At 39.9% G+C, this 19,410-nt stretch overlaps 1 protein-coding gene across 3 annotated transcripts in view; it reads right to left on the minus strand.

The window, feature by feature from the left end:
• LOC122661402 (actin cytoskeleton-regulatory complex protein PAN1-like) overlaps positions 1-19,410 on the minus strand; it is a 41,067-nt gene that overhangs the window by 12,513 nt on the left and 9,144 nt on the right. For all 3 annotated transcript variants that reach the window (XM_043856785.1, XM_043856783.1, XM_043856784.1), the window contains exons 3-5: positions 12,813-13,031; positions 12,499-12,728; positions 4,299-4,373 (exon numbers count right to left, since the gene is read on the minus strand). In XM_043856785.1, the coding sequence (XP_043712720.1) occupies positions 4,299-4,373; positions 12,499-12,728; positions 12,813-13,031 (524 nt within the window). The remainder of the gene's footprint in view (positions 1-4,298; positions 4,374-12,498; positions 12,729-12,812; positions 13,032-19,410) is intronic.

Genomic DNA, 19,410 nt, shown 5'->3' on the forward strand with positions numbered 1-19,410 from the left:
GGCTAGGTTTCAGATTTTGGGAGCTACTATTGGTAATAGGGTGTACAAAAAATTAGGTTGTGTTTATCGGGTCCAGGGGGAGAAGAGGATATCTCAAGAATTGAGATTCCTCTCCTCCTGTGACTCCTATTTTGAGTATGAGTCCTAGTTCTACTTTGAGTTGTTAGTCTTTGTTTCAGTTTGAGTTGTTAGTCCTAGTTCTATTTTTATTTCATTGTTCTTTTCCTATTGTAACTTGGAATCCTATCATGATTTGGAATTCCCCTCTCTATTGTAATTTGAGATTATAAATACAAGCAGTGTGAGGGAGACTGTCATATTCGAGAGCTCTCTTCTCTTCTCCATCTCCTTTCTTCTCCTTCTAGTTCTCGGTTCTGGTTCTTTAACAGGTGTTCTAGGTACAGGTTGGAGACTGAAGAGTGGGTCTAATGAACAGTAACGGTTTCTGGCTAAAGTTTCAGAAATTATAAAAAAAACAGCAGAAGAACTATAACCTACATGATTGCATGTAGGGTTTAGAGCTACTACACTCCTTAGAATCAGTAACAGTTCACCACATTAGCTGCTAATTTCTTAGTTTTTATTGAATATATATAAATTTTGCCCCTATATTCTCCCACTAAGTGATGTAGGATGGACATATATATATATCCAACAATAGGTTGGAAAGTAAGTCTCCGGAATGCAAAAACAAACAGGTGAGAATAGGTAATACGTGATAATTTGAAACTCCAATACAGAATTACAATTAACTGGTTCCATTACGTTAAAAAAAAGGCTGAATCTAGTGTCTGGACATTATGTTGCCCTTTTTCTAGATTGTTGTTCATCATGGTCCAACCATCTTGAAGCAGTTTCCAGCATCAAAAGCCCTTAGGGGACCCTACATAATCTTGGACCTCGGCTATAATGCTATCAATGGCTCTATAAATCAAGGCTCCTGAGGTAATCGTCTTTCACGTCTCTATTCTATCAGATCTTTACATTTAAGGCACCATCTCTAGGATGGATTCCTAAATGATTTTCTAATCAGGCTCCATACGCTGGTCACAGATATTAATATATAGCACTCCACCCCTACCAAAAAAAAAAAAGAGAGAGATATTAGTAGACATCAAGAAAGTAACAAAATGAATTTGGCTTAGGACATAAGGCTCACCCTTAGCAAGGAGCACCTAATATACCTCTCACAACGCCTTTGCGTATAGTGATCGAACGGTACGGTGGTGCATCCTTTTTGATATACCCAGAGGTACGAGGCTAAGAGTTGTGTTTTCACCATGAGTGGACCGCGTGTCTTCACACCGAGCTCATGACTACATCACGTGGTTGTACGGGGATAATCTTTTTGCAGTGCACGTGTGTGATTTGAGTGATGTAATGATAATGCAAGGTTAGCATAAACAAAACATCCATGAAAAAGAAAAAAAGAAAAGAATTCGATGATAAGGGAAGAGGGGATGCACTAATAATCAAGACGGATGCTTTACTTCAAAATTATGATTAATGCAAGCTCAGATTATGATGCTCGAGCTCATTGGGAAGTATATACTTAATATTAGCTTGCACATGTCCCATATTCAGATGGCATACAGCATGCCATGATCAATGTCTAAAGATCCCCCCCCCCTAATGCAAACTCGAACTCGAACCAGGGAAAAAACCAGTGGGAGATCAATTGCAGCAGGATCAATAAAATAAGGAAGAACAAAATTGAATAACTGAATGTTTTATTTCTCTTTTTCCTTTACATGTGAAAGAAGAACATAAAAGGGTATAGAAGAAGAAGAAGAATATGAGAAGAAACTCACACAACACAGCCTCACAGGCACTCACAAACTCAAGCCAATTCCTTTAATTCATTCTCTTCAAATCTGATTTACTCTACCTGATGCAGATTTATCACGAAACTGAGCTTCTTTTATTAGGAATAAGTCTAAGGTTGGGTTATATACATGTTGGGCCTTTGACCCCATGGGTTTTCTATGTTATAGGCCACTTTTATGGGCCTAAACTATGGGTAATAAGGTTACATACGGGATTAGTGAGTAGATTTCTTTTTATTTGGTTAGTGGTCATGTGATCACTTAAGTGACCATGTGACTTAATTTAGTGGTCATGTGACTATTTAATTGTTATTTAAGTTGGGCTGGATTAGGACTCTATAAGTCCAGCCATGTTTTGAGTCTATTTCTTTTATTATTTTACTTTCCTAGTCAGTTTAAGTTACCTAATAGGTAGTTTTGGTTAGGCCTTTCCTTTTTAGAGTAAGAGTCTATTTTGAGTCTTTGATATAAGGTTGTAAGGGGGCCAAGCATGAAACACGAATTTTGATATTAATGAAAAGCTTTTGCTGCTCTTCTTCTCCATTGAAGATTTTTGTCTTCTGTTTGATCAAGATTGGTGGGATCGGTGTTTGATCCAATTGATACCTTGCGGTGGGAAGTCCGGGTGATTTGTTGGTGGGATTGGTGTTTGATCCAATCGACACCTTGCGGTGTGAAGCCCGGGTGGTTCTTTTGAAGCTCTCCTTCAAGTTCTTTGAAAATCTTCAAGTTCTAGTTAAAGATTCAATTTTTATTCAAGTTTCTTAATCAAACAAGCTGCTGCCAAGGGAATTCTGCAACAACAGTGAATTTAATTCATCCCAACTCTAACCTTTCTTCTTCTAATCCTCTAAACCACCAAACCCTAACATCCCCTCCATCTCTGAACATCATTCCCATAACCCTAAATCTGCCCAGACCAAACCAGCCAGCAAAATCCCTCCTTTTTTAGATCGAACTCTCCACCCCTGCCCCTATAGCACTCAATCCAAGTCCTAGCCCCATCCTCCCACTCTAAACCCGAAACCCTAACCCTATATTGCTGTTAATTCAAATCAGCATACTTCCTTCCATTAAAACATCTCAGGACCTTCACTAATAGCCTCCCCTATCTTGACTTGGCATAACCCATACATCAAACCCTAACCCTAATTTCACAAAAAAAACCATTATTTTGACCTAGCCGATTCACCTGTTCATAACAGATCCTGCTTGTCTGGCTCCTAGTTGGTCCTCTACCAATCTAGGACTACATTGCTACCGTATTACATGGTTATAAAGAAGACTCACTTGCTTGGAAATAGAAACCTAACTAAATAGGAAACCAGCTAAAAGAAGAGAAACTGAAATAGAAACTAAATAACCCCAAGCAAAATCCCCTACGTATCTACTCAACTTCTTAAAATAAAGAGAATAAAATAAACTAAAATATTGCATGTTAATCCCAAAATAAACCCTAAAGAATCCAACATCTAACTGCGCTAACCCCCATCCTTTGTTTCTGTCAGCATTTTAATATCCTATGTAAGAATTGCTCACGTTAACTGTTATACCAAAACACAATTCTCTTAAGACAAGTCTGCCTAGGTATTGCTCTCTTATTTTCTACATTAGTGGTATTTTTTCTGCTGTCCACATTTCACTGATACAATCATACATTTTCTTCTTTTATACATGAGTTCTGTAGATGCTAAGCAGCATGGACTAGGGGTCCCTATAGAAATTAATGTCTAACTGAGATGGTAACAGATGGTAGACTATCCTATGCTATGTTATTACTAATTAGCCAGTTATTTGGCTTGATTTTTCCATGGAGATCATGAACTTAAATTAACTTTGCTGTAAACTTAATCTATATCCTGCTTAAGGTGGCTTTATAATATAAACTGGCGAAAGATTATGCTAACCACAATTATTTTATGATTTGTCAGTCAAACCAAACAGGAAAAAGTTACTTTCTGTAATTTTCTCTACAATTTACTTCCTGCGACCAAACAAAAAATATTTCTCAGTTCATTTCTTTCACTCTCCCTTTTCTTCTCTCTTAACATTCCATGTAACCAAATGAAGCACAACTGTCCCAGCCTATGTTTGAAATAGAGGTTCACGTTCAACCAAGAAAACAAATATTCAATGACTACGAACTCTTCTCAATCCATTGTTTGCTAGCCCAAGCACCAAAATGTTCCAAATAGTGAATAATATTTAGAAATCAGAAGATAAATTAATCCTATGACAATAAAACATTCTTACCATAGTCCAGCTCTCCAATGAAGGGGAAAAATAAATACTACAAATTTAAACCCCAGATGAACCAGGAGAAGCATTCACTGAATGAGAATGTATAAATCTTCAATAAACTCGAATACAGCACAACCCCATATCTCAAAAAAAAAAAAAAAAAAAAAAAAGAAAAGAAAAGAAAAGAGAGAAAGTACTGAAATTTGGAAATTAAAAAGTGAAACTACTCACAAGTTCCTGCATCTTATTGCGGTAGAATTCAGTCTTCTCTTTATAATCCATTATCTCCTTCTCCAATTCCTCCACCTAACCATCACAGAAGAGCCAAGTGAAATGGATAAGATGGTTTTTCCAACATTATTTGAATATTATCTTTTTGGTCTTAGAAAAATGATCAACTGAACCAACAGGAAAATATACAAAGCATAAAGGAGAATATTCATAAGATTACCAAGTGCTAGACATGTCATAAGTCTAGATAAAAGACACAAAGAAAAGAATGATGAAAAACAAAGTCTAGAACCGTTGTCAAGTGGTCACTATAAATCGAATAACCACAATGACTTCCAAAATCAGATATCCGTCTCGACCTTAATCTTCACAGCCGGAAGATTTTCTAAAAGAGATTGTAGGCATGGATCGAGACTTTAGTTCACGAAACTTTTCTGTTTTGTAAAGAGTCAAAATAAAACCCATGTTAATTTTCTAGGTATACAATGTTCTGGCCGAAATTTTAGTCACGTTTCAACTTTCAATTTTTCTATATCTTTCAGCAAACCGATACAGAGTAGTACATATAAAAGCATGATTTCAATCGAAATAGGTCAAAATTCGTACATTTTGACAATACAAGGGGGGAAATCCCCCCCCCCCCAAGAAAAAAACCCATATTTCATTATTTTTTGCCAAATCACCTACATTTCTTGGTGGAACAAGGTGTTGAGGACTACTACAACGAATCTACGGATTTGCCACATTTGAGAAAAATTTGTACAAGATTCCAATTTGGAGGTATTATACCCTTTATCCTTGACATTAGTTTTGCAAGAAATAGGGCAAATATTTAGCGTTTGGCCTTCACACAGAGTGAGTTGTCTTTTGTGGAGAGCATCTTCTCATACTAGCTCCCCAACAACCTTATAAAAGCGTGATTTCGATCGAAATGGGTCAAAATTTTGACCAATTTCGTGACTTTTGTGTGTTTCGACAAATAAGAGGGGAAACAGCCTAAAAACCTCAGATTTTGTAATTTTTTATCAAATCACATACATTTCTTGGTTGAACAAGGTGTTAGAGACTATTCCAATGCATTTATATCGAGAATTTGCCGAATTTGAGCAAGATTCCAATTTGGAGGTATATGATGTATGGCGGCGAAGTGTGGGGCAGTTAAGAAATGTCATATAGATAAGCTAAGTGTAGCACAGATGAGAATGTTGAGATGGATGAGTGGCAAAACCAGGAAGGATAAAGTAAGGAATGACCATATTAGAGCCGGTTTGGGAGTAGCCCCGATTCAAGATAAGATACGAGAAAGCCGTTTAAGGTGGCATGGCCATGTTCAACGGAGGCCTTCAGATGCTCCAGTTCGGAGGAGTGATTTGCTTTAGATTGAAGGCACTAAAAGAGCTAGGACTAGACCTAAAATGACCATAGGTGAAGTGGTGTGGAAAGACATGCATAGTTTAGGTCTTATCTCTAATATGACGTTGAATAGAGCCGATTGGGGTGCAAGGATGCGTGTAGCCGATCTGAGTTAGTTTGTTTAAGACTGCCTGTAGCTGTGGTGTTGTGTTTCTTTTCTTTTACTCTGTTTTACATTTTGTCCTCGCAAGGATCTGTGTGGCTGACCCCAATTAGTTGGGATAAGGCTGAGTTGTTGTTGTCATAGTTCGAGAACTCTCGCCGAGATCTCGCCGAGTTTCTCGGTTTTTGGAAAAGCCGAGACGAGACTGCCTACGAGTCTCAAAAGTGCAATATCTCGGCGAGATCTCGGTCGGATCTCGGCTGGATCTCGACTGGATCTCGGTTTCGACCCATTATTTTAACCCACCTACCACTTAAATACCTTACCTGATTGGACAAAACTCGACATATCTCGACAAGATCTTGAAGAGATCTCGGATCTCGGGTCCAGATCTCGGGTTAACCCAAAGTTGAGGCTTCGAGTTGAAAAAAAAAATACACCAACTCGGCGAGATCTCGACTCGTCTCGGTTTTTCCAAGAGTCGAGTTGGTACCGAGACCCGAGTTTTAGTACCTTGGTTGTTGTTGTTGTTGTACACTTTTTCCTTGAAATTAGTTTTGGAAAAAATAGGTTAAATATTTAATGCTTGGCCTTCAATATTTTCTGTGGGACACCATAGGCAGATCCACGATTTCATGAAGTCGGATTTAATTTTCTGTTTTAAAATGGCGTGCACCCTCATTTGCCACAAAGAGCTCCAGTTCCAATTATCGTGGGTATGAGTGATATAACCCGTATACCTCTTATTTTTCATTCCCCATTGCATATGATGGTTAGTCACAGAGCAGTTCCTTTGTGGAGACCATCTTCTCGTACCCAGTTCCCCATCAACCATCCACCAAGCAAATTCGGTGGATCCACATTTGCATCTTCCCGGCCTAATGATCAATATCCCAGGTTGGGTTACCAAGAGTATGTTAACGATGATACCTTTCAGGATGTTGTGTTATACTTGGCGTTTCTTTAGGCATCCTATGACATGGCCGTCTTTTGTGATACAGTAAGAGGAACGGTTCCATTGATGGCAAAAATCTTCTGGAGGTTTTGAGGCTCCCCGGAACTATATGTGGTACTGAGATAGGCATAGAGGTGTCAACACTTGTACTTGTACTGACACAGGCATATGGGTTTTTTTTTTTTTTTTTTGGTGAATAAAAAATGTATTACCAAAGCCCAAGGGGGCGAGAAGGAGAAAAAAGGGGGAGGAAAATATACAACGAGGGAGAACAGGGGGGGGGTTGGACCCTAGACCCAACTAAGGGTGGGAATGGGAATGTAGGAGAGCACTATCTAAACCCCAGGATACAACAATATGCCTGTTCCTTGGGGTATCCAAAAAAGCCTTATGAGGAACAAAAGTACGGTTAGAGGAGACATCCCAAAAGATGGCTTTCCAAATCAAGTCAAAGGAGCGAGAGTTGGATGTCCATCTCCTAAGGTTCCTCTCCATCCAAATGTGGTAGAGGGTAGCGCCAAACATAAGCTTGCCTAAAGTGTCGCAGATAGTGCAGCCAGGGAAAGTCATGATAAGCCAGAGCCATTCTCGAGCGAAGGGAAGGTGTCTTCTGCTGCGAGGCCAGATAAACGACAGGGCTTTTTTCCAGATGGTAGAGGTGAAGGGGCAAGCGAAAAAAAGGTGGTCAATGTCTTCGGTACCATTCCAACAGAAAATACAAGAAGGGGGGACTGGGATTTTTCGATGAGTGAGGAAAGCTTGGGTAGGGAGACAAAGGGTAAGGGTTCTCCAGGCAAGGAAGCTGTGGCGGGGGATGTGGCCTTTGAACCAAACTAGCTTGTGCCAAAGAGCAGTGGGGGCTTGGTGCCTAACTAGGTTCCAGGCAAATCTAAAGCTAAAGAGGCCATTTGAGGAGGGGAGCCAAATAACCTTGTCCACATGAGCCGGGGGGGGGGGGGGGAGAGGGGGAGGGGAGGGAGGAAATTCTAGATCAGGGATAGGGTGATGGGGATGGGAGAGGGGGGGGGGACCAAGAACAATTCGAGATGATGGAGGCATAGGGATTAAGTGTCTACAATGACACTTTTTTACAATTGTGTACTATACTAAATGGTTTTTCTTCTTTCTTAATACATATTTCAATTGCTTTTATAGAATATTGTGTGTTCTAGCACTAAATTATGTGTAGAATAGATCATATTAGAGAAAGATTTAAGGAATGATGTGGTCGATGTTAAAAGATTTGGAGGTAGGATTATATTCATCAAGCTTGTGTTGGAGAACAAGGTAGTAAAGATAATTAGTGCTTATGCACCCGAAGTAGGATTAGATGAAAATAGTAAGTTACAATTTTGGGAACACATGGATGGATTAATGCAAGGTTTTAGTCAAGGAGAAAAAGATTATTATAGGGGGTGATATGAATGGACATGTTGGGAGAGATTGTAGAGGCTATGAAGGTGTACATGGAGGATATGGTGTTGGAGAGAGGAATGAGGGGATCTCAATTTTAGGTTTTTCCGTGGCTTATGATTTATTCATTGAAATCCCTTAATTTGGAAAGAGGGATGAGCATTTAGTTACCTTCAAAAGTGGGCATCATAGTAGCCAAATAGATTTCTACCTAACTAGAAGGTCCGATAAATTGTTATGTAAAGACTGTAAGGTTATACCAACTACCAAGGGAGAGCCTAACCACACTATAGATTAGTGGTCATGGATATGTGCCTTAATACGCATAATCGTAACAAAGGTGAGCTTATTTACCCTAGGCTAAGGTGGTTGAGCTTAAAAGAAGATACCTTCAAATCATTTACTAATAAAGCAGTCCAACAAGGAAAGTGGAACTTTGAGGGAGACACTAATATGATGTGGAACGAGATGACTACTTGTATTAAGAAAGTTGCTAAAGATGTCAAGCGAATAGAAAGAAAAACGTCATTCCTTTAGGGAGACTTGGTGGTGGAATAATGAAGTTCAACCATTAAGACTAAGAAAACTAATTTTAAGACAACTAAACTGAGGAAAAGGAAGAGTAGAGATCTCGACCACGTTAGTTGTACTAAAAGTGAAGATGATAAAGTACTAATAAGGGATGAAGACATTAAAGAGAGATGGAAAGATTTTTTCTACAACCTACTAAATGAAGACTTTTCAAGTAATAGTGTCCCAGAAGACTGCATTACCCATCAAGACACCACATGTTGTAGATGTGTACGAAAGATTAGGCTGTGTGAAGTAAAAGAAGCTTTAAGGTGGATGAAAGTAGGCAAAGCACTAGGCCTAGATGAGGTCCCAATAGAAGTGTAAGAGAGCTTAGAAATCTGTGGTTTATCTTGGCTAACCAAGCTATTTATTAAGATTATTAACACAAGGAAAATGCTAGATGAATAGAGGAGAAGCATTGTCGTTCCAATTTACAAGGTGATATTCAGAGCTGATATAACTATAGAGTCATAAAATTATGGGAGAGGGTTGTTGAAACTCACCTGAAACAAGAAACTACTATTACAGAAACCAAGTTGGTTTTATGTCAGGAAGCTCCACAACATAAGCTAATTACTTACTTGGGAGACTCATGGAAAGATTTAAAGATTGCAAGAAGGATCTCCATATGGTCATAATTGGCCTAGAAAAAACTTATGACAAAGTCTCTAGAGAGTTAATATGGTAAGTACTAGAAAAGAGAAAATGGTTCAAGTAAATATATGACATACGCTAATTACTTACTTGGGAGACTCATGGAAAGATTTAAAGATTGCAAGAAGGATCTCCATATGGTCATAATTGGCCTAGAAAAAACTTATGACAAAGTCTCTAGAGAGTTAATATGGTAAGTACTAGAAAAGAGAAAATGGTTCAAGTAAATATATGGATATAATTAAAGATATGTATGATGGTGGTGACCAGAGCAAGAACTGTGGTGGGTCAAGTTACTCATTTCCCAATTACCATTGGGTTACATCAAGGATCAGCTTTAAGCCCTTACTTGTTTGTGCTTATCATGGATGATTTAACGAGAGACATTCAAGATGAGGTTCTTCGGTATATGCTTTTTGCTAATGATATTGTTTTGGTGGATGAGACAAAATTAGGGATTACTGCCAAGTTGGAGTTATAGAGATCAACCTTGGAATTAAAAGGTATTAAGATAAGTAGAATGAAGGTGGACTGTATGGTGTGTAACTTTAGTTACACCAGGACGCATAATGAGACGGTGACAATTGATGAGAAGGAGAATCCGCAAAGTGATTATTTTAGGTATTTGGGCTCAATCATAAATAAAGAAGGTGATATAGAGGATGATGTTGCAAAAATAATTAAAATAAGATGGATGAAGTGGAGATGTACACCTGGAGTGTAGTGGAATCAACATATTCCTTTAAAACTTAAAAAGGAAAATTTTATAGGACAGTCTTATGACCGACTATGATGTACGGTACTAAATGTTGGGCAGTTAAGAAGCATCGTGTAGATAGATTCAGTGTAGCGGAGATTTTGAGATGGATGTGGCAAAACTAGGAAGGATAAAATCAGGAATGATCATATTAGAGCTGATTTGGGAGTAGTTCCAATACATGATAAGCTACAAGAAAGTCATTTGAGGTGGCACGGAGGCCTTTGGATGCTCCAATACAGAGGAGTGATTTGATTCAAATTGAAGAAACTAAAAGAGCCAAGGGCAGACCTAAAATATCCCTAGGAGAAGTTGCAAGGAAAGAGATGCATAGCTTAGGACTTGTATCAAGCATGACATCGAATAGAGCTGATTGGAGGCAAGGATCCATGTAGACAACCCCATTTAGTTGGGATAAAGCTGAGTAGTAGTTGTATACAGTAGGGTACAACATACACTAGCAACCTAGGGTCCAAAGCCAAACTACCATTTTGGATGCGTTTTTATACAATCTAGGGTTTAAATATGTTAAGAGGTGCTTAATTAGGGATTCTCTGAAGTTTCGGGCCAAAATATGGCCATTTGACCACCAAAGTAGTAAACCGGATTCTGCAGCCGAAAATTGCATGATTTTGGTCGAATTTCGACAGAAATCCAAATATTTCGGTTTCAACCTGGGTTGAAACCCAGGTCAAAACCGAAATTTTGAACCATGATTACAAATAACTTAAGAGCAAGATCGAAAGCACGGGCTTTAAGTTGGGCTCTAGTATCTTTTGGCTTTTTACTTTGAGCAACAGGAAGGTAAGAATGTAAGAAGATTGATTTACTGTTGGATTGTATCAACCAAATTTTTAAGAAGAAAATTAAACGTAATTAGGGGTAATAATAAATAAAAACATTTAGTACACAGCCAAAAGTTGGTATATTGGTTAGAATATAGAAATGTAAGAAATATAAAAGACATGAAAACATCAATTGCTTTCATAAGAAAAGGCAAATATGGCACACCCAAAAGCAAGGTTACCAAAAGAGACAGGGAGAGGATAAGGGTGGGAAGGAAACAAGCAAAGTAGCCAAGAAGGAGTGCACCCGAGCAACTAGAAGAATTAGAAACAGCCATATGATACAGACTGACATGCTGACATGTATGTATAGACTATTGAAACCAAATCTTTCCTTAGTACCAACCTTAGTGACGGAATCCTTCTCATAGAGGTAGTGCTCCCACTCTCAATCTTCGTATTCACGCTCTCATGGTGAGAGTGCACTCAATCCTTGAATTTGAATTCTAAGAGCCTTGATTTGAGACTATGCTTGGATTAAAATGAAAATTTGACCTATTCTGATAATTCTGAACTTAAAAATTCTACTGGATCAAACATTGAGGATGTTCTCAATGTTCACCATCTGTCCATCTTATTATTTTAATTCAATGAACCTTCAAGCCCATGAATTTGCACATGCAAACACGCACAGACATGCTCTAAAGCCATTCTCAACTCTAGGTTTTATTGATTTCGATACTCTCGCGCTTCTGCTCCTGTACCTACTACCTACTCTCGCTCTCGCCCTGCGTTCTGAGCACTTAGGTACCAAAGCCACTGTTACCAATCCGCAATCAATCCCAATGAATCACATAATCCAACAGCAGGATTGGATTGCTTCATTCTGATCCTGAATGGATTGCTAGATCCAGAGGTTTCAATGCTCAAAACTAGGGAGTGCAACTCGGGTGAGGTCTCTTAACCTCAACCTAAGCCTGGCCCGGTCCCACCCAGCCCAAATTCTGGCTGGAAATATTGTGCTTGCTTCCTAAAAATATGGAACACAGAAGGCGGCAGTTTAGAAGAGTAGCACACTTTTCAAAAGGGAAAAATCATAAAAAAATCCCCCCACAAAGATAAAGAAGAAAAGGGGGATAGGGATTGACTTCTTTCCTCTTCTTCTAACCCTGTTTTACTATCTCTACAAGCTCCAAATTCACCAACAATCATCTTATTTCTCAGAATAAAGAACTTCTCCATTTGACCTGTTTTTTATTCACCAAAACATCTGAAAGAAGTTTACATGGGTGTTTTTGGGCTAAGGATGTGTAAGAAATGGGGTTGGTTATGAATTTTCTGACAGTGTAATGAACTAATGCATTTGCTTATACTTAATAAATTCTGTCTGCCCATAATTACTAGTTGATACTTCATCAAGTCTCATTATTACAGCCATACATGTTATATAGGAAGATGTAAATATACAAGATCATAGCAAGCTATGATTCAAATAAACGATGTTAACCAGAAGTATGGAACAAGAAGACAAAGAAGAAGAAGGGAACCTTTTTATCTGCTTCTGTTGCCTCCTGGAACTTTGAGTTTAATGAATCTTGTTCCTCTTTACTGAGTTGATTTACAAGGTGTTTCTCCAGCACTGGCACTCTTGACTTCTGTTGATTGGGCTGCATCACTCCATCAGCTCGAGGAGAAACAGGAACCTGTAACGGTGGTCTCACACCAGCTGCAGATGATACTGGCCTTGCACCAGGCATTCCATGCTGTTGTGGCAAACCTAATCACAGATGGCAAAAGATAAAAATCGAGAAATATATGGCAAATAATGTCAGACGGGTGCATCACTATGGCAAAGAGATACCAGAAGTAGGTCTCCATGATGCATGTCCTCCATATGCAGCAGCAGGCCCGGTGGTGCGCATTAGTGTCTCGTCATACATGACACTGCTTGGAAGCACAGCTGGAAGTGGACGGCCTTCTCTATACCGTTCCATCAAATAGAGAGCAGTACAAAACTCTCTCAGTGATAGCATGCTATCATTATCTTGATCTGATAACTCCCACACTTGCTTTAAGACCTCTGGCAAGTTTCAACACGAATAGCACAATTAACATAATGTGAAGAAGGAACAAACTGCCTCATGAAAAATGGAATTTCAAAAAAGCCTCAAACCACATACAGAAGATGCACTGATTCAAACAGTAAAGACAGTAGAATAGAAGAACAAATGGTAAATAATTTACTAATGAGAATAAAGCCACACAATAGATGGGGATTCACTCGACCCAAAGGCAGGGACTCACTCAACCCAACAAGAGGATTCACTCAACTCTGAAAGGAACTTGAAGTTCATACATAGAAAATACAATTCAAAAGCTCCTTTCAAAAAAAAAATTCCAATATTTAAAGGGGATGGGGGAAAGAAACGTTAACAGGGGGGGGGGGAAGATGAGAGCTGTTGGCTCTTGGAAATTTAAGAGAAAAAAAAGATCCGTTGGGGGAGGGGGTTAATGGCATATGATGTCATGCATAAAATATGTCAAGGATAAATACATGTCTGTGACACACCATGGCATGACACTGGCAAATCAAATTTGATGTCATTGATGATCATGGATTAGGGCCCCATGACCTGCCAAAATAAATCAGGAAGATACTTCTGGCCTCCCCAATCATTCATCAAATCATTAAGCCATCAAAGACACATGTGCATTTGGAAGTATGTGTTGTAATTTGGGTTTAAGGGTATTTTAGGTATACTAAAGGATGTGTCACCCTAAGGGTATACTTGTAATTTGTTCCTTTTTCCTTTTATTATAAATAGAACATGATTGTGCTCTCTAAAGACACAAGTCATTATTCTCCCCAATCCATTTCATCATGGTATCAAAGCGGGAATCAATCTTGGGATCCCCACCCTAGAAGCTTACCTAAAAGCTTATGACACTGCTGCTACCACAGTGATGTTGTTGCTACCAGTAAAGCCGCCGCTCTACCAGTCTTCCACCCCTTTTTTCTCTCTTCCACCTCTCTCTACCGCCTCTTTTTTTCTTTCTTCTGCCTCGCTTTTTCTCTCTACCGCCCACTTCTTACCACCCTTAACCACTGCCTCTCTCCCTCTCGCAACCTTCTCTCTCGCGACCTTCTCTTGCAACTCCCTTTCTTTCACCGCCTTCTACAGCCTTCGTCTCTTCTCCAAAGGTCCTCTACATGGTCTAACCCCTGGTGGTTCCTTTTTTTCCCACCAAGGGTCCTTTTTGCTTGATTTTCTTTCAATGTCTTAAACCAGTAGTTTCCGCTGGTGTTTTCCCTGAGATGCTCCTCAGCTTCAGCCGTTTTTTCGATATTGTCGTGCTGTAGCGAGCATTTGGGATTTCCTTTCGATCAGCAGTCATGTCTGACTGTAGTAGTACTGTATCCACACCACTGAAGGAGTAAGTCACAGCCCTCATGGTGAGTTTACCACATTCCCTGATAGCTGCATCAGGTTGGATGGAAGCAACTATTTGATGTGGTCTCGCTCTTGCTTTCTCTCTTGCTGCTCGTGGCCTCACAGGGTATCTTTTGGGTAATGTTGCGAAGCCGACGACTGCAGGTCTGCCATTGGAGAAGTGGCTCTCAGATGACTCCCTTATCATGTCATCTCATCCATTCTATGCAACCGAATATTGCTCATGGCTGTCTTCTCCTGGACACTGTTGAGAATATTTGGAAGGCCACAAAGGAGACTTACTCCCAAGTTGGAAATGCAACCCAGGTCTATGAGTTGCACAAGAGGATCCATGGCACCACTCAGAAAGAGACGTCTCTTTCCCACTACTGCTCTGAGTAACGCAGCATGTGGCAGGAACTTGACTTCTATGAGACCTTTCAGGCTACCTGCTCTACTGACGCTGCTAACTTCAAGAAACGTGAAGATATGATTCGCGTTTATGATTTCCTGGCTGGCCTGAATGTGGAGTATGATCACATTCGACCTCAGGTGCTCAGTCGGGACCCTTTTCCTACACTTGAGCAGTCTTACATCCTTGTTCAGCTTGAGGAAAGACTAAGGACTGCTATGCTTCAGCCTAATTCTTAAGAGAGATCAGCTCTCTATACTGGCTCAGGTTCTCAGCCCAAGGATACTTCTCTTCGTCCTATTGGCCGTCCTTCCTCTGATCATGATGATTCTACCCGTGATCCGTTGAAAGGTGAGTATTGTGGGAAGGAATGGCACACCAAGGAGTATTATTGGAAGCTACATGGTCGTCCGACCTCCACTACTTCACGTAGACGGGGAGGTTCTAATTCGGCTCATGCTCACCACACTGAGGTGACTCCTGCATCTATTGAGGTCCAGTTTTCACAGGACCAGTTCTCTAAGGATGAGATGTTCCTCCTTCGCCGCATGATGTTTAGGATGGACGCCGCCTCTTCATCAGCCATACCTATGTCTCTTGTTGCCTTTGCCACCTCTGGTTCGAACTCTTCTGCCTCCAGCTTTGTGCACTCAGGTATCCCTTTTGTTGGTCATTGTGCTTTTGCTTTTGGGTCATCGTGGATAATTGATTCCAGTGCCACAGATCATGTGACTGGTTCTGCTAGTCAGTATATTCTAGGTTTATGTAAGGAACATGTTCGAGTTGCTGATTGATCCCTGTCCTTCGTATCTGGAACAAGATCCATTACCTGTTCTACATCCATGCCATTGTCCTTTGTCCTTCATGTGCCCAATTTTTCTACTAATCTTCTTTCCATTAGTAGTATTACTCGGGACTTAAACTGTAAAGTCACCTTTTACCCATCTCATTGTGTGTTTAGGATTTGGTGATGGGGCTAACGATTGGATGTGGTACACTGAGTGGTGGCCTATATCTGTTGGAGGACAGTACCCCTACAGCTTCAATTCTTCATCCACAGGCTCACCAATTGGATTCATCTGCTTCTGCTTCCACTTTATCAGAGTTACATCGGTGGCATCGGCACTTAGGCCTCCCACCACTTAGAAATTTATCTATTGTTTTTCCTAGTCTTTTTATAAAAATGTAATCCTAATGACTTCTTCTGTGATGCTTGTGTTTTTGCCAAGCAAACTCATGCTGTTTACCCTCCTTCGGAGGATTCAAGTACCGAACCATTTGTTTTAATTTACTCTGATAAATGGGGTCCTTCCCGTTGTACTTCCATTTCTGGTTATCGTTGGTTTGTGACTTCTTATTGATTGCTATTCTCGTACTACTTGGATTTATCTGATGCATCATAAAAGTGAACTGTTTCTGTGCTTTCAGCTTTTTCATAGCATGATTAAAACACGGTTTAATGTTGTTGTTAAGGTCCTCCGCAGTGATAATGGTCGGGAATATTTTGAGGGTTCTTTTCAGTCTTATCATTCTGCTGCAGGCATCATTCATCAGACTAGTTGTGTACATACCCCTTCCCAAAATGGTGCCACGAAACGAAAGAACTGCCACCTTTTGGAGGTTGTTTGTGCTTTGATGTTTGAGATGCATGTTCCCAAACACTATTGGAGTGAGGCCGTCCTTACTGTTGCTTACCTAATCAACCACATGCCTTCTCGTGTGCTTGGGTCTAAATCTCCTTTGGATGTCCTCCAGCACCGACCCTCCTTTCCTCTTCTGCCCTGGGTCTTTGGTTGTGTGTGCTTTGCACGAAATCATCATCTTGCAAGCAAACTTAATCCTTGAGGGCTCCAGTGCATTTTCATTGGCTATTCTGCCACTCAGAAGTGCTATTAGTGTTACCATCTGCTCTCTCATCATATGTTTGTTACCTTGGATTCTGTGTTTCACGAGTTTACTGCCTATTATTCCTCCTCGGCACCTCTTTAGGAGGAGTATTCTAGTTATGACGTGCATCTAGTTATCCCTCTTAACAACCCCTCATTGTCTCTGAGCATGATGTATACCCTTCCATGCATGAGGAGCAATTGAATACTAACAATGCTCCAAATGCTAAACCATTACAGGTGTTTACTCACTCTTGGTCTCACAAAAGTTCAGCAAATATTACCACTGCTCCACCTAGCCAGTTGCTTCCCTCAGATCCAAGGCCGCCCATTACTTAATCAAAATCTGGTAATCTTCCCTCTCCTAGTGATGATGACACCTTGAATTTGCCTATTGTTGTCCGAAAAGGGAAGAGGAATTGTACTCAACACCCTATTTCTCATGTTGTGTCTTACGACTCCCTTTTCCCTCCTATCGTGCATTTGTCTTCCTTGTCTTCTGTTTCTATTCCACAGTCTTGGCAAGATGCGATGGCAAATTCGAGATGAAAAGAAGCTATGATAGAGGAAATGAGGGCACTTGGAAAGAATGATACTTGGGATCTAGTTTCTCTCCCTCCAGGAAAAAGACCAGTGGACTGCAAATGGGTCTGCACTGTGAAATAGAAAGTTGATGGAACAGTGGATAGGTATAAAGCCAGATTGGTTGCAAAAGGGTTTACCCACACATTTGAGATCGACTACCAAGAGACATTTGCACTTGTTGCAAAACTAAACACCGTTCAAGTTATCCGCTCATATGTTGTTAACTTGGGTTGGGAACTACAGAAACTTGATGTTAAAAATGCTTCCCTCCATGTAGAACTTGAAGAGGAGGTATATATGGAAGTTCCCCAAGGATTCTCAAACAATGAAACTCAAGGGAAGGTGCGTAAACTGAAGCATGCATTATATGGCTTGAAGTAGTCCCCTAGAGCCTGGTTTGGGTGTTTCCATAAGGCTATGGTCCTAGGCAGTCACTTCCCTCAAATCCTGGACCACCCATTTCTTCATCAAAATTTGGTAATCTTCCCTCTCATAGTGATGATGACACCTTGAATTTGCCTATTGTTGTCCAAAAAGGGAAGAGGAGTTGTACTCAACACCCTATTTCTCATGTTGTGTCTTACGACTCCCTTTCTCCCTCCTATCGTGCATTTGTGTCGTCCTTGTCTTCTGTTTCTATTCCACAATCTTGGCAGGATGCGATGGCAAAGTCTAGATGGAAAGAGGCTATGATAGAGGAAATGAGGGCCCTTGGAAAGAATGATGCATGGGATCTAGTTTCCTTCCCTCCAGGAAAAAGACCAATGGGCTGCAAATGGGTCTACACTGTGAAAAAAAAAAAAAGCAAATGGAATAATGGATAGGTATAAAGTCAGACTGGTTGCAAAAGGGTTTACCCAAACATATGGGATCGACTACCAGGAGACATTTGCACCTATTGCAAAACGGAACACCGTTTGAATTATCCTCTCATGTGTTGTTAACTTGGATTGGGAACTACAACAACTTGATGTTAAAAATGCTTTCCTCCATGGAGAACTTGAAGAGGAGATATATATGGAAGTTCCCAAAGGATTCTCAAGCAATGAAACTCAAGGGAAGGTAATGCAAACGTCGACCTCGAACCAAGGAAACCAGTGGGAGATCGATTACAGCCAGGATTAACACGTTAAGGAACAAATTAAATAACTAAAACTCTTTTTTGTTATTGCTGCTTTTTTTCTATTACATATGAATGGAGAACATAAAAGGAGAAGAAGATAAAGAAAAGAAGATAAAAGAGAAGAGGGGGTTGGGTAATGGCTCTCTCAGCCTGGGTCTCTCACCCACAGCTATCCCAACTGTTGAAACATGGAATTTCTCCCATCACCGATGGCAACAAGGCCTGAAAATTCTTTTCTCCAAGTCTGTTTCTATTACAAGAGGGGCTGCCTATTTAATGGAATAGGTCAGCTTACAAAATTAGAAACTTAAGAAATAGTAACTTCTAAAAATAGAAACCTAATGAAATTAGAAACTAGGTTTTATAGTTCAGCCAACATGTAAGGAACAAAATTAGAAACTAGTAAATATAGTAACTACTAAAAAGAAAGAAACAAGATTAAAAACTACTAGATACCTAGACTTAATAATAACTAAGAAACTATTACAAAAATAGAAACTAAGTTAATAGCAACTTCTAATAGAATATTTCACTAACATCCAGCAGCTAATCTTCACACCAGCTGTCCATATCAACCCCCAAATCATTGTTCATGCGAACAGTAACTCATGGTATTGTTCACGTGAACAGTAACTTTTTGTTTAATTCTGTATGTCTTCTTCATGCTTCGATCTACATCAGAAGGTGTGTAAACTAAAGCGTGCATTATATGGCTTAAAGCAATCCCCTAGAGCCTGGTTTGGGCATTTCCGCAAGTCTATGGTCACAGCCGGGTATACTCACAATAATGCTGACCACACCTTGTTCATTAAGCGGTCTGGGGATCACATTACAGTTCTCATTGTCTATGTTGATGATATTGTTCTTATCGGAAGTGACTCAGCTGAAATAGCAAAATTGAAATCTTATTTGGGACAAGAGTTTGAGATCAAGGACTTTGGACAATTGCGATACTTTCTTAGAATTGAAGTGGCCCGTTCTTCTAAGGGAATCTTCCTCTCTCAACAGAAGTATACCTTGGA

Source organism: Telopea speciosissima, chromosome 5 (assembly GCF_018873765.1).
Source record: "Telopea speciosissima isolate NSW1024214 ecotype Mountain lineage chromosome 5, Tspe_v1, whole genome shotgun sequence".
NCBI classification, from domain to species: domain Eukaryota; kingdom Viridiplantae; phylum Streptophyta; class Magnoliopsida; order Proteales; family Proteaceae; genus Telopea; species Telopea speciosissima.